At 37.3% G+C, this 15,060-nt stretch overlaps 1 protein-coding gene across 6 annotated transcripts in view; it reads right to left on the bottom strand.

The window, feature by feature from the left end:
• Positions 1 to 220: 220 nt before the first annotated feature.
• The window catches only part of ARHGEF12 (Rho guanine nucleotide exchange factor 12), a 187,322-nt gene continuing 172,482 nt past the window's right edge, over positions 221 to 15,060 (bottom strand). For all 6 annotated transcript variants that reach the window (XM_075190668.1, XM_075190670.1, XM_075190671.1 and 3 more), the window contains 5 exons: positions 14,911 to 15,060; positions 14,260 to 14,631; positions 13,927 to 14,168; positions 10,821 to 10,890; positions 221 to 2,092 (listed from right to left, as the gene is read on the bottom strand). The exon at positions 14,911 to 15,060 is cut by the window's right edge and continues 21 nt beyond it. In XM_075190668.1, the coding sequence (XP_075046769.1) occupies positions 2,061 to 2,092; positions 10,821 to 10,890; positions 13,927 to 14,168; positions 14,260 to 14,631; positions 14,911 to 15,060 (866 nt within the window). In that variant the 3' untranslated portion in view covers positions 221 to 2,060. The remainder of the gene's footprint in view (positions 2,093 to 10,820; positions 10,891 to 13,926; positions 14,169 to 14,259; positions 14,632 to 14,910) is intronic.

The following is a 15,060-nucleotide window of genomic DNA, read 5'->3' as shown; positions in this document are numbered from 1 at the left end:
CCTTTAAATAGTCAAACTGAGATTTTAAAAATAAATGCATCGAAATTTGCTGTTTCAAAGAGATCCTCCGTAAATAAAGCCTTAACTTCTACATCAAACACTGAATGTTTAAAATGGTTCTTTCCCAATAAGATGCTTAAATTGCTACAAAAGTGATATTTCTTTAGTTTTGGTTAGATTTTGCCATTTCATAAAAGGTCAGGAAATAAAAGTACTCATCTTTCTTTAAACTTGTTTAATATCAGAATATTACCATACTTCCCGTTTTCCCTCCCAACATCTCAATGCTTTATCTCCAAGAGATATTTCATAATCATACAACTTTATCAGCTATAATTCATAAAATAACTATGTCACAAACATACATTTGGATAATTATATAGTTTAGACACCCATCCACAATAATTAAAAACACAGAGTATGAATGTTAATATGGCCTTACTTGAAAAATAATACTCCCAAAACTTGTCTTAAGCCAATGTAAGAGTAGATTACTCATGTACAATAGGAATATATCTGGAAGATTATTTATTTTTTTTTAAATACAAATACATACAGAAAGGATGCAGAAAACTTCCCTTTAATGGGAAACACAGCTTAAAAGAACTGCGAATAACTTGTCCTAAAAGTGCAAAGGCGCATCCCTAGACTGCTTCCTGATCTCCTAATCCAGCAATGTCAGCATCAGTGAGGGAAAAATAACAGACCCAGCAGCTTAAGCTTACTACAGAGAATTGACATAGAAGGGTAATGGTACTTTCTCCAATCGCGTGACCATTGTTAGTAAATGCAGAACTGGCTGGCAAGAGCAAAAAGGAAGCTGGTGAAGGAAATCTCAGTGCCTAGAAAGTAATATATGCAAAACTTTGTTCATTTCAGCTGGTGCTAATCAATTAAATAAGTCCAAAACCAAAAATGTAGTGATTGCAGGCTCGCGTTTACTGTCTGAACATGCTGCATCTATATGTGGGCACCAGATTCGAGAGATTGTCTACATAATATACAAGAGTCCACATGGTATAATATATAGTTAACAGATTATCTCTGCAGGGACATCTTGTGTAGAGCAGCAACAGTAATTGGCACAGAATACTGATTTGTGGCCATGATCAGCACAGAGCACATTCCACTGCAGACTATATGCACTCTTCCTGCTCTCCAACACTTTGGTCATGCAGGAAATTTTAGAACAGCTTTCAGAAGCGCATTCTGGCAGTCTCATTAGGTGGCAGTGTAGCCGGAAAAATGTGGCAGGTATAGAAGAGCTGATGAGATTGTGAAGCTCTGGTCCTTTTTTCAGGCTCGGGCTGGAAAGACGTGCAGGGGCAGGAAGAAAGGAGAAGAGGACACTCATATATAAAGATCTTAGCACTGTCAGTGCAAATTCAGAGGCAGACACACAGACAACCTTATTACTGGCCCTAAATATTATTTGTTTTACTGGTGCCTGCCTCGAGGATGTATTGCTAGCTCAGTAGTGTATTTGGCAACCTGCACTAATGTTTTTGAAGAACAAATAACATCTAATTACCATCTGGTGTATGTCTATCTTATTTATGGCAATTACTATCTTTTTTCTTTTTGTCTCCTCTTACAGATGAGGAAGCAGAAACGTGTCAATTATTGGCCAAATATTTCCCTACACAAAAATGTTGGCTGATTGAGAGGCTCATTATTGACAGATTAATGTGAGTTTCATTTTTCTATGTACCCATCAGAGGAAAGAGGCTACGAAAATCTCACCTCTATCTCAAACATTAATGAAGCTGAAAATCTTTCAGGCAAAGTGACACTATAATCAAGTTCTCAAATTTTGCTTTATGAAAAGATATCGTTCATTTTTTCCTGCTCTCTTTCAATGACCAAATAATTGTGTACAACCTATACCCATATATGATGATTTTGTGTTTATGTGGATCATGGGATAGGGAGAGCTGGACTGTTTTCGTCTGCAGGGTTTGTCCAGGATATAGAAGTGTTTATGAGATTGTTAGTGGGCTACAGGAAGATCCCTCCAATTAGCTGGAATCTCATGGACCAGAGATTAAGCGGCTTCAATTTCAACCCTTGTCTGTAGGAAGCATTGTGATATCTGTGAATGAAGGAAAAAAAAATGTTAACATAATATTGAACTGGAAATACATTTCATTTTCTTTACTTTAATTACCACAAATACACATATAATGGTATCACTTTTTGAAAATAAAAATAAAAAAATGATTTATGTTATACACATATATATATATATACACACACACACACACACATATATGCATATATACATGTACACACACACACTCACCATTTAAAAATTCACTAATTTATTCACTTGTTAGCTTTCAAATGCATGGTCATGTAGCCTGATGCAAGACAATCTGATGTTTATATGTTTGTGTATCTGCTAAATACTACTCTTCCTCAAATTCTCTGAGGACCATAGTGTAGAACCATGTAAGGATGCTCACATTAGGAAGGATAGATGTACTGTAAACTAGAATGGTGACATTCATTCAAATATAGCCTCTCAACACTGTCAGAAACACTGGTTTCACTGCTTGCTTTAGATCTAATCATTAATACAGTAGCAATAATTTGCATATCAATTAAGACTGTTCCCAATTAGTTTTGCTTGAGCAAGACTTGTTCATCATAATTTTCACATACTGAAAAGAAGCCTATAATTATTATGGTGAGTAGGAGTATACTCTGCAAATGAGACAGAATGATCACCCTGGTGTATCAACTTTGCAGGTAGATCATCTACCCCATAATGAGACAAAGATTAACAAGCATTAAAAAAATAATAAAAAACAAACCAAAAAAAAACCCAAGCCTCTAATTCACTTTTATGCAACATAAAACAGCAAGACTTTACTTATCCCTGGAAAAGATTTTGTATATATATATATATATATATATATATATATATATATATATATATATATATATATATACATACATATATATACATACACATATACATACACACATACATACATACATACATACATATATCTATAGACATACACACATTAAAATTACCAGTAATTCAAAGTTTTATATTTTTTTGCCTACTTCTCCATTAGTTCACAAATGTAACATGAATGGTACTTGGGTATGCAAAACCATAATGAGGGTTGTTTGTCAACATTACTCAAAAGTGCAAGTCTGCATTAAACTAAAGCAACAAATCAGATAGCAATCTGATGATTGGTTGCTGTGGTTTTAGTACAGATGTGTTAATAAATACTCCTCAATTCATATCTATACACCTTATTTAAACCAAACTACAGTCCAATACCAACCGGTACCACAGATATCTCCTGGGACCTAGTGTCCCTGGGTCCTGGTTTATGATGGAACTTTATAATATGCTATACTATAACATTGTATCATACCATCACATAATGTCAATTATAACAGGCAGAAGCAGTTGGTCTGGAATTCTCTGAAACATCTTACCGCTAACATGCAGGAGCTGTGAAAGCTGCAATCATTGGTAACAGTCCATGGACTCAGGTTGCAACAACTAAAATGCTCATGCATGCTCTTATTTTATGCATTTTGGGCTATTGGAATCCCCTAGTAACTGGCCTACCTGCTTCTCACCTTTCTCCACAACACAGTTCTGCAGTTACAGTCATCTGCCGATTCCTTCCTGCTTAGAGTATTCTGAAATAATCCTTGTGGGTTCCTATCATTCACCAGCATAACCTATAAATCATCGTAGCCAGCTTGAAAGCACTACACTCAGCTGCATCTCCTTAAATCACATCTCTGATTTCTCCATATGACCCAGGATGTACTCATATCTCATAGTTGTCTGCTTTCTATACCATTCTCTAGAACTGCTAACTTACATCATAAAGCATTCCTATGGAACAAAACCTCTTCAACTACATCACAATCTGTCCAAATCAAACTTCAAACCCAAGCAGAATCCATTCATCCTAAATCAATTGCATTGCTGCAGCCCATTGACCAAGGCTGCACCTGCATGTAACTATTTTAAAGTCAAACACTTGTTACATGTGCTCCAAAACTTAGCACTTAATACTTTTGTTTCGGACTGTATTCCCATCACTCTTTGAGATTTGCAAAATAATCATTTATTGGTTTCCTTATTATTGTGAAGTGCTGCATAAACCATAAACTTATATGTACATACAACAGGAGAAACCCATCAAACCTGCTAGATGAAACTGCCGACAACTGACTGAGTGCTCCAATTAAACGCCTTCAGTCCCAGACTGATAGCGAAGGGAAGAGAAATGCATTCATTTTATTAAATCATTCACAGATGAGTCCCTCAGCATCATTACATAAGTAATGTACAAATAAAAATATCCTGTTAAACACTGAAAAAACACATACTAGAGAGTGTCAAATTAGGAATAGGCGCATAATATACAAATTAAACAAAGAGCTTACTTAGGTTGTCCACCTTTGGACAACCTGTTCCGTAAAAAAAAAAAAAAAAAGTGGTGACAGCGTGATGACCCGCCCCTTTTCTGTATGGAGGGATAAGGGACATTTCTGTTTTATTTTTAGATTTTCCAAACTTAGATTTCCTGTTTAGTGGTTAGGGCTAACTGGGACTTTTCACATAGCTAGTCACTGGTGAAATTGAACATTGTATGTGATTCTTGCAGCTGTAGGTACCAGCTCAATACATTCAGACTTTTACATATGAGTCACCACTTTGAAGGACTAAGTATAGTTTAAAACAGACAAGTCGCCCACGGCCAGATGTGGTCACTTCACATCTTTTACTGCACTTAATAGAACAAAATATATAATTTTGTACAGTATGAACAAAATCTACACATTTGTATTCTAGGGAAGTTTTGCATTTAATGCACTATGTTGAATTTGTAGGCACAGTAAGTTTTTATTTTAATAACGAGATGAAAATTAGAAAACACATACAGTGCATATGGAAAGTATTCACATTGTTTCACTTTTTCCACATTTTGATGTTACAGCCTTATTCCAAAAGGGAATAAATTCCTTTTTCCCCCCACAAAAATCTACACACAATACCCCATAATGACAAGAAAAAAGTTTTTGGGAGATTTTTGCAAATTTATTAAAAATAAAAAACTAAGAAATCACATGTACATAAGTATTCACAGCCTTTGCTCAATACTTTGTTGGTGCACCTTTGGCAGCAATTACAGCCCCAAGTATTTTTGAATATGATGCCACAAGCTTGGCACATCTATCTTTGGGCAGTTTCGCCCATTCCTCTTTGCAGAACCTCTCAAGTGAAATCAGGTTGGATGGGAAGCGTCGGTGTAGAGCCATATTCAGATCTCTCCAGAGATGTTCAATCAGATTCAAGTCTGGGCTCTGGTTGGGCCACTCAAGGACATTCACAGAGTTGTCCTGAAGCCACTCCTTTGATATCTTGGCTGTGTGCCTAGGGTCCTTGTCCTGCTGAAGGATGAACCATCGGCCCAGTCTGAGGTCAAGAGAGCTCTGGAGCAGGTTTTCATCTAGGATGTCTCTGAACATTGCTGCATTCATCTTTCCCTCTATCCTGACTAGTCTCCCAGTTTCTGCCGCTGAAAAACATCCCCACAGCATGATGCTGCCATCACCATGCTTCACTGTAGGGATGGTATTGACCTGGTGATGAGCGGTGCCTGGTTTCCTCCAAACATGATGCCTGGCATTCATGCCAAGAATGTTCAATCTTTGTCTCATCAGACAGGAGAATTTTGTTTCTCGTGGTCAGAGTGTGCTTCAGGTGCATTTTGGCAAACTTCAGGCGGCCTGCCATGTGCATTTTACTAAGGAGTGGCTTCCGTCTGGCCACTCTACCATACAGGACTGATTGGTGGATTGCTGCAGAGATGGTTGTCTTTCTGGAAGGTTCTCCTCTCTCCACAGAGGAATGCTGTAGCTCTGACAGAGTGACCATTGGGTTCTTGGTCACCTCCCTGACTAGGGCACTTCTCCCCCGATCGTTCAGTTTAGACGGCCGGCCAGCTCTAGGAAGAGTCCTGGTGGTTCCGAACTTCTTCCATTTACGGATGATGGAAGCCACTGTGCTCATTGGTACCTTCAAAGAAGCAGATCTTTTTTTGTACCCATGCCCAGATTTGTGTCTCGAGGCAATCCTTTTGACTTCATGCTTGGTTTGTGCTCTGACATGCACTGTCAAGTGTGGGACCTTATATAGACAGGTGTGTGCCTTTGTAAATCATGTCCAATCAACTGAATTTACCATAGGTGGACTCCAATAAAGCTGTAGGAACAACTCAAGGATGATCAGTGGAAACAGGATGCACCTGAGCTCAATTTTGAGCTTCATGGCAAAGGCTGTGAATATTTATGTACATGTGATTTCTTAGTTTTTTATTTTTAATAAATTTGGAAAAAACTCTCAAAAAAACTTTTTCATGGTGTCATTATGGGGTATTGTTTATAGAATTCTGAGGGAAAAAAAGAATTTATTCCATTTTGGAATAAGGCTGTAACATAACAAAATGTGAAAAAAGTGAAGCGCTGTGAATACTTTCCAGATGCACTGTATCTAGCGCAGGGGAAATTGTGTAGAGGATTACATTATCTCTCTGTACAGTCTATGAGCAAACAAATGTTACATAAGCACAGGCATAACACATGTTAAAACACAATTAAATTTATAATACATATAAAGTGCATTACTTTAGGTCTGTGTTTAAAAAAACAAACAAATTGAACACGCTTGTAAAAGCATCAAAATGCATATTTAAACATGCATCTAGGACAAAACAAGAAAGCATGATATTGTTCAAGCCAAACGCATTTGTAAACGCTTCTTTACCACATCTCATTGCATAGCATTTACAATGCACTGAAATGAAACAAGAAGCTTTAAAGAAAAGAAATGCAGCATAAATTAAACACACATGAAAATGTAAATAGAAAAAGTCAATTAAAAAATAAATAAGTAAATCTTTTTAAGAGTTTTGGGATAAAAGTAGCATTCATTCCTCATAAATGTTATGAAAGGAAGCAGCCTCATGACCAAATTTAAATACAACCCCCCCACCCCCCCTCTGATAATTGGTTAAACCAAATCTAGTGTTAAAATGTTTGGACACTATCCAACAAGATGCAGCATAACACTACAATCACGTTTTAACAGTGATAAATAATATTACAATGTATATTTAAAGGAGTATTGTCATACATAAATTTAAAATGCGAATACGTGCTTAATATAAAACATAATTTAAGGTAATATTCATATAATCTTATTTTATATTCATCAAATGTACCATATTAATTACACTAGCAAGGGCGACCAAGTCATTGCCTGTAGCATAATAGTTTTAGATGTATAGATGAAGATGGGTGTGAGACAGCGTAACGGAGTTTCATTAATGATACATGACATCATCATCATCACCATTTATTTATATAGCGCCACTAATTCCGCAGCGCTGTACAGAGAACTCACTCACATCAGTCCCTGCCCCATTGGAGCTTACAGTCTAAATTCCCTAACACACACAGACAGAGACAGAGAGAGACAGAGAGAGACAGAGACAGAGACAGAGAGAGAGAGAGACAGAGAGAGAGAGAGACAGAGACAGAGACAGAGACAGAGACAGAGACAGAGACAGAGACAGAGACAGAGACAGAGACAGAGACAGAGACAGAGACAGAGACAGAGAGAGAGAGAGAGAGAGAGAGAGAGAGAGAGAGACTAGGGTCAATTTGATAGCAGCCAATTAACCTACCAGTATGTTTTTTTTGGAGTGTTGGAGGAAACCGGAGCACCCGGAGGAAACCCACGCAAACACGGGGAGAACATACAAACTCCTCACAGATAAGGCCATGGTCGGGAATTGAACTCATGACCCCAGTGCTGTAAGGCAGAAGTGCTAACCACTACGCCACCATGCTGCCCCTAGTACAGCTAGTGTGAAAACGGGCTAAGAATATCGGCAATGACAAACTATGACATTTGAATTGATTGTGGAAGAGGTGCTCTGTAGTGTTTTCAGGCAATCCACAATATGTTTGATATGCAAGTTTGTGGATAAAAAGCAATGTTGAGAGCATAATAAAGAGAAGAGGAATGTAACATGATATGGGGTTATTCAACTGGAAGCTGTGTGTTATCTGAAATTACTGATATGCCAACTGTTACAGTAAGGAATCGCTGCTCATTTTCCTGCACACCTATATGGGGTGCGAGGAATCATTAGTGGGGATACATTGTGGATTTCCAACTGAAATCCCCCCTTATATCAGATATAACTGTGTAGCAATATAAGGGCAAAGAGTGACACAGTCTTAGGTATGGGCCCATAGTACTGTGTGCAGCAGTATTCGAGTGGAGAGTTGGGAGATCTGTGTAATATGTAGGGGTTATGTAGAATGTGGAGGAGTATTACTAAGACAGCGTGGGGGACACAGTGTAATTAGTGGGAATTAATGGTATGTGTTAGGTTAATACTGTTGCTGGTTTTGGACATACTGTAATATGTGAAGTTTAGTGGTATGACTAAGAGTATAAACTACAGCCAGTTTTGACAATACAGTAATGTGAGCATGGCATCCATAAGTGAAAGGGGCATAGCAGGTAGGGGTCTTTTGTAAGTACTTGTGTTAGACTTTAGTCCAGGGTGAATTTGTGCTAAATGTGTCATACATTAAGTTACTCCTTTGCAGAGCACATTGTGTATGGTTAGATAAACAGAGGAAATTCAATGCTAATGTAACGCAATTGTATTATTCCCTGCATTGTTACTTCTACTGATTGCTGAACTCAACAACAAGGAGCTAGACCCAGTGTTTCACTTGCTACATTACAGGTCCATTAATATAGATATATTCAATATATACTTCATTCATTTGTTTGCATATAAACATATATTGGCAAAAAATTGTAAAATAGGATAAATAAAATATGTTCCACCTATTAATATAAATATGTATAAGATAAAAAAGCACAGACTAAAACTGAACAAAAAGATTTCCTGCGTTCATTGTAAATCAAAATATAATTCTTTGACATTTGGAGCCAAGAGGTTGGTTCTCATTCTCAATTTATATATCCAGAAAAATTCTCTGTTTATGATATGCGCTAATTTGTTATAAAAAGGAGTAATTTTAGTTATGTGACACTAAAGTATGTAACAATTTGTCACACTGCCCCAGTGTTGGCGAAATCTAGTGCACTGGCTACTTTCCAATAAAGTATTGAGCATGAAATAAATTATATAACAAACTCCAGCTCATGAAAAGGGATAATGAACTAAAGCCACCAGATAGAGGCTTTTATTACAGAAATGGACCAGTATTTAGCCACACAAAATTTAAAAATGGTGCAGCTATGTTTTAGTTTTGGATTATTCTCTAGCAATATTGTAGAAAAAATAAAATAAAATCTATAGGTCTACAATAAATTGATATACTTGTACGGTACATGCTTTACCCACACTTTTAAATTCTTAAAAAGCAATGAATCAAGATAGACTTACAGATGTGGACAGAGGAACCAGATTGGCATTTGTTGAATAAGCAGCTAATAAATGTGTGCCTCAGTCTACTATGTGCCAAAACTAGGTATTTGCTTTACAAAAACGCATTTATGGCTTCAAATCTTGGAACCATAGGTTAAAACATCTTTGAATATATTTATTCTAGAGTAAAATATTCCAAAATTTTCTAAAAACTCTCTTCACTTATTTCTGAGCGCACAAAGTAATTTGCTGTAAAATAAACATTGGGCACTTCCAACCTATTTATTTTTCAAAACTGTTCAGATTATTAAGTTGTCTTTTAATATTGCTAAATATTCATGATTTGTTTTTATTAGCATCTTTTAATCATCTTTTGTGAAAAAGCCCTTTCCCAGAATACACAGTTTCAATATCTGTGCTTGCTAGTCATACCTCACTACCATTTCTATATCCTTTAAAACGGTCTTTAAAAAGATGCATTAATGCTGTAGTGACAGCTATAGTAGTCTTTAAATAACAATTCCATATAACTGACATTTCAGTTTTGGGCAGAATATCAGAAGTTATACCTCAACCCATCTCAAAAAGATTTCTTACCTGGGGTCCAGCATTCCTATAGGAATTGCTGTGTAACTACATTTTTACTGCATTGCTTTGGTTGGATACCTGTACATCTGCTAATATTTATCCATTTTTTGAATAGGAGAAATAATGGAAAAATATCGTATGCGAGTGTTTTGACATTTATTTTTGTCTTCTGGTTTTTATTGCATTCCTTTTGTTTGATGAACCGGAGAGTTAATCACCCACAGGTGCATGGTGTGGTTACTGAAATAAGGGAAAGCTGCATGAGAAGGGCGCTGAGGAATAATCCCTTCATATAAATAAATGATGATGATGATGACAGTGTTTCCTAGCATGCGACCTCTCACCCCCCCAATAGATCATGTTCGCAGGATTTCTTTAATCCTGCACTGATGATAGTGCATGTGGATGCAGTACGGACTCATCTGAGTGTGACAGGTATTTCTTTCTATATCAAAATGGTGAAACTGGAAAGTGCAATGTAATGGTGAAGAATCCTATCCCTGGAGCAGTTTAATGAGGTTTTCTTTAAAATAATATGTCAGATATGGCCATTGAGTACCTAAGAGACTTATCCTTCTTCATAGGGAAATTATTTTTCTCTCCTCATGAGAACCACACTCTAAATGGATTTGAGCAGCTTGACTTAATCTGCCATGTATTATTAAATTGAACTATAACAATTCTGCACTGTACTGAAAAGATATAGAAAGACATCTAATTAATAAGTACATTCAAGAGGTAAAAGTCAAGATAGTCTTAATATACCTGGATCTTCTTCCAAGAAACCCGATGCAGTCGGCATATTTCGGAGTGCATGATAATGGTTTTCAAGTCCCTGGAATACAGAAAAACAAAGCAAATATAGTAACTTGAGGAAGACTGAGGCTCCCTTAATATAATAAAAATGGTACCATTTATTAATAATCTATACAAATGTCTGCTGAATTTCATCTTACACATGCACAGACTAAGGGACCAGATGTGTAAGAAATGAGATAATGACAAGTGAGAATAGCTATGATTGTGTACAACTCATTCTTATGTATACTTATTAACATTTCAAAGCAAACATCCAGATACAATAGGTCAGGTCTGAGCCCCTCCTAATCTGAGAAAACCTCAAAACTAATTTGGTGAGGCCATCACCCTAAATATATAAAACATGCCTAATTTGTATCCCAAAAGTTGAGTCATGCGAAATTTAGGACAGCTTTACTTTGATATAGCAGTCATTTGATACCAATTAAAAATATACATTCACAATCAACACTGAAGGTTTGTTAGAACACATGAATTGTCCCTTTCAAGTTATCTTTTAATATGGCAGACAGAATGTACTGTCTAGCATAGTGATAAGCAACAAGTGGCCCGAGGGCTGCATGTGGCCCACCGAGTCTTAACCTGGGGCCCCCTGGACCTTCCTCTGCTTTATAACATCTTATTATTTTTCTCTGCTTTATGCCTGTTGTACTCAGCTCTTTGCTCTGCTTTATGCCCCATCTGCCCTGCTCTTATTTAATAAGTGAGAGGGAGACCAAGGGGTGTTTCAGGGAAAGTGGGAGGTTAAGCAGGTGTTTGGGATAAACTGTGTGCTTAAGGGTTTATGGCTGTTTTTTTTGTGAGTGGTCATTGCGAGGGGTCTGAGGGGTGTATATGGCTAAGTGTAGGGTTTGAGTGGCATGTGGGGTTTATTCTAAGGAAATTCTCCTTCTTTGATTAAATATATAGCTTAGACTTATTATGGAGATTAAACCCATCACAGCTGGTGAAGACTTTTTTTTTTTTAATTACACTACTTTCCTAGCCTTAAAGCTGCACTACCAAAAAAGTAAACTATTTTTCTAACATACTCCTCCCTCTAGAGGGGCTAGAGGGAGGATTATGTGTAGAACCAACAAATCAATTTTGTTCACCAACATGAATGGCACCATAGGTGGTGTGAGTGGGAAAATCAATCACAAGCTGTTTTCGGCTGGGCTGTAAGAGGAAAAGTCCCAGAAAAAATGGCTCAACGGAGCAGCCCTAGGGCTCTGCCTAGGTCAGAGGGGAACCTTAGTAAAAATCTTCTACTAGGCGGAAATATAGTTTTACTGTCTGAATCAGTTTCTTACATTTTGCGGTTTTCTTAGTAGAACATAAGAACAAATAGTTATAAGTGCATTCTATAGGCACAAATATGATTATAAAAGATTCTGCCCATGTTCGTACAATTCGTTTTTTACGGTTGATAAAGAAAAAAGAAAAAGACAAAAGCTCAAAGTTTTAACTATTCTTATGTGGACTAGCTGTACTAAACCAGATGAAAGCCACCCCAGCAAAGTATTTGGCAATTTATTTTTGCTACGTGAAAAAATATTTATGTCTCCTTATATGGCAAAAGTAATATTTACCTGGATCAAACAACACAGCAATACATTCTAATTATGCTTACATCCCATTAATCTATACCTTTTCATGCATATCAACAATGTCATTATCCCTAGTATCAGCTGCCAGACAGAGCGTTGTTATTTAGAGTATTATGTACTGCTAATTTATGTAGTTCTCTTAATGTATCCCAATATTTCATTTAACATGTTTTGACAGATTTCAGAGCCAGAAACAAAACTATTTTTCACTATATTATTATATTTCCTTTCTTATATCAGAGTATCGCAAAGGGTTATGCGAGAGTTCCCTATACCTCTTCCTTGTAGCATGCACAAATAGATTCAGCGCAAAATGGAACTACTGTTACATACAAGTATCTGACATACCTGATAGAGAAGAACCAATTTAAGTTTAATCTGCACCTCTCTTGCTTTCCTATAAGGAAATCCTAATGCTGCCCAAATATGCTGCGAAACTGCAGCTGTGTTTGCAGTGTGTATAGCCAAAAAAACAATGCTGAAGCCTGATAATAATCCTGTAGAAATTAATGGAAACATCACTGGGCATGTTCCTAAATGCCAGCAGATTTCCCCTATTTGTCTGTGCATGTGACCATCTCCCTGTCACATTAAGAGGCCCCAAAGGCTTCCTGTTCTAATACCAAAGGCCTGACCCTTCTAGTTGTACACTGTGTGCAGAAACTGAGGAACCTGGAACTGGAAAAATCATCAACAGAACGTCAGGTACTAATTTAATGGACAATTGTCTCATAACAGACATTTGGTAACATCTTACGTGCCAACTCTCCCGGAATGTCCGGGAGACTTCCGAAATACGGGTCAGTCTCCCGGATCCCGCAATTCCCTGGCCAAAATAACGCGATTTGCAGTGAAAAGCTTCATTTTGGACCCAGTCCCTACGACAAAACGGCATTTCCGTCGCGGGCCAAAATGACGTGATTGATCGCACCCCGCCCCCTCCCGCCCTCTAGTCATGCCCCTCTCCCGGACTGCACTGCCTGAAAGTAGGCAAGTATGGGGAACATCCAGACCAACAAAAAAAAAACCTAATAAATGAGCATTAATGTAAAATCTGCAGTTAAGTCTCTTGAGATAAAACACAAAGCTACATATGTATTTAATTTTCTATCATCAAAACATTCAAGTTTGTAGTAATATATTCCATATAGGATATATACTATTAGAAACATATTAAGGAACTGTGTGAGCATATAAATGCACAGGACCACATTATTTATGCATTTTGAACTTCAGGCACATTATAGTAACTAGAACTGTTTAAGTGCCCCCACTGCCATCAAAACAAAATTTTTAACCCAAAACTGTCACTCTGTATGGTGTCTGCCATTAATTAGACACAAAGATGAAACTATTTAATATGTAAATAAAACAATTCAGCTGGAACCTCATTGTATATAACCATTTCCCCTCTAAGTAGATATTTTATTGACTGTACTTGCAGCTTCATTCCTTTTGCTCACCTTGAGCTGTTGTAAGTTCGTTTCAATCTTTGCAAGGTAATGTAACATTTGATGGAACATCTCTGAAGATGGAGGAGGTTCAAGGAGCCCGGCGATAGGTGGACACAGCCTCTCTGCTGCAGGTGAGGAACTTGCTTGTTGGTCAGAGAATTCACATTGCATAGAAGTTTCTGAGCAACTATAATCTTCATCTGTGGAACTTTCCTGCATGTTCTCATATCCATCCAGAATCAGGTATTTCCCTGCAATAAAATAAATAAATAAAAAGGCACAGTTGGAGATTACCGTCAAAATAAACAATATTGCTCTCCTGAGCACAAAGCAGATATTGACCTGATATCCGATATTGCATGTCCTCCAAGTGTTTCTCTTTAGGGTAATCCTTTGAGTGTTCATTGCTTTGAAGCTCCCGAGCACAAAAAAAACGATTTCCTCTCTCTTCTGGAACCTCTTCTGCCACTTCTGAGCCTATACAACCATGTTCAGAGTATCTGTTTTCAGTTTTTATCTGCAAAGAGGACTGTTTAATTGAGCAGGTCTCTCTGCTTTTCTTACGCTGGTAGTTATGGCCCAAAGGCCTTGGCTGTCTGTCAGTCTGTGCCATGTGCTCCTGGGTATTCCGACTACAGAATCGATAGAAGTTTTCAGCTTCCTCCTTCTGGAGGAGTTTGACCTGTTGCATTAGTAAAGTTCTGAGTAGTTCCACTGCAGAAAAGAGACATTTTGTTTTAAAATGATAGGCAGTAAAAACAAGAAGAGGGCTCGCAGAACAAAGCTAGTCAAGCACAATTATGCAATTTTCATTTGAAAAGTTTGAAGGTGTCAACACAATTCATGTACAGATCAAATATGCTCAATCATTTAAAACATAATTTGAATAAAGGATTACTCAAATGATTTTACTACTTCAAGTTACTGATCATCTTTTTTTCTTTTACAAAGAATAAATTTACATTGCAAAGATTCACTTCCATTCCAACTCACAGTTTCTGAGTGCATCCAGGGCCAAGGTGTGCCCCAGGGTTGTTCTATTGGAGATATGACTAGGACTGGAAGAGGATATTGCTTGTTGTAGACTCATTTGGATTTGAGGTTGTAGGATGGTGTCATCACCAGTAGGAGGCAGATCTCCAT

Source organism: Mixophyes fleayi, chromosome 11, assembly GCF_038048845.1.
Source record: "Mixophyes fleayi isolate aMixFle1 chromosome 11, aMixFle1.hap1, whole genome shotgun sequence".
NCBI classification, from domain to species: Eukaryota; Metazoa; Chordata; class Amphibia; order Anura; family Limnodynastidae; genus Mixophyes; species Mixophyes fleayi.
This window is presented reverse-complemented; position numbering and strand designations above follow the sequence as displayed.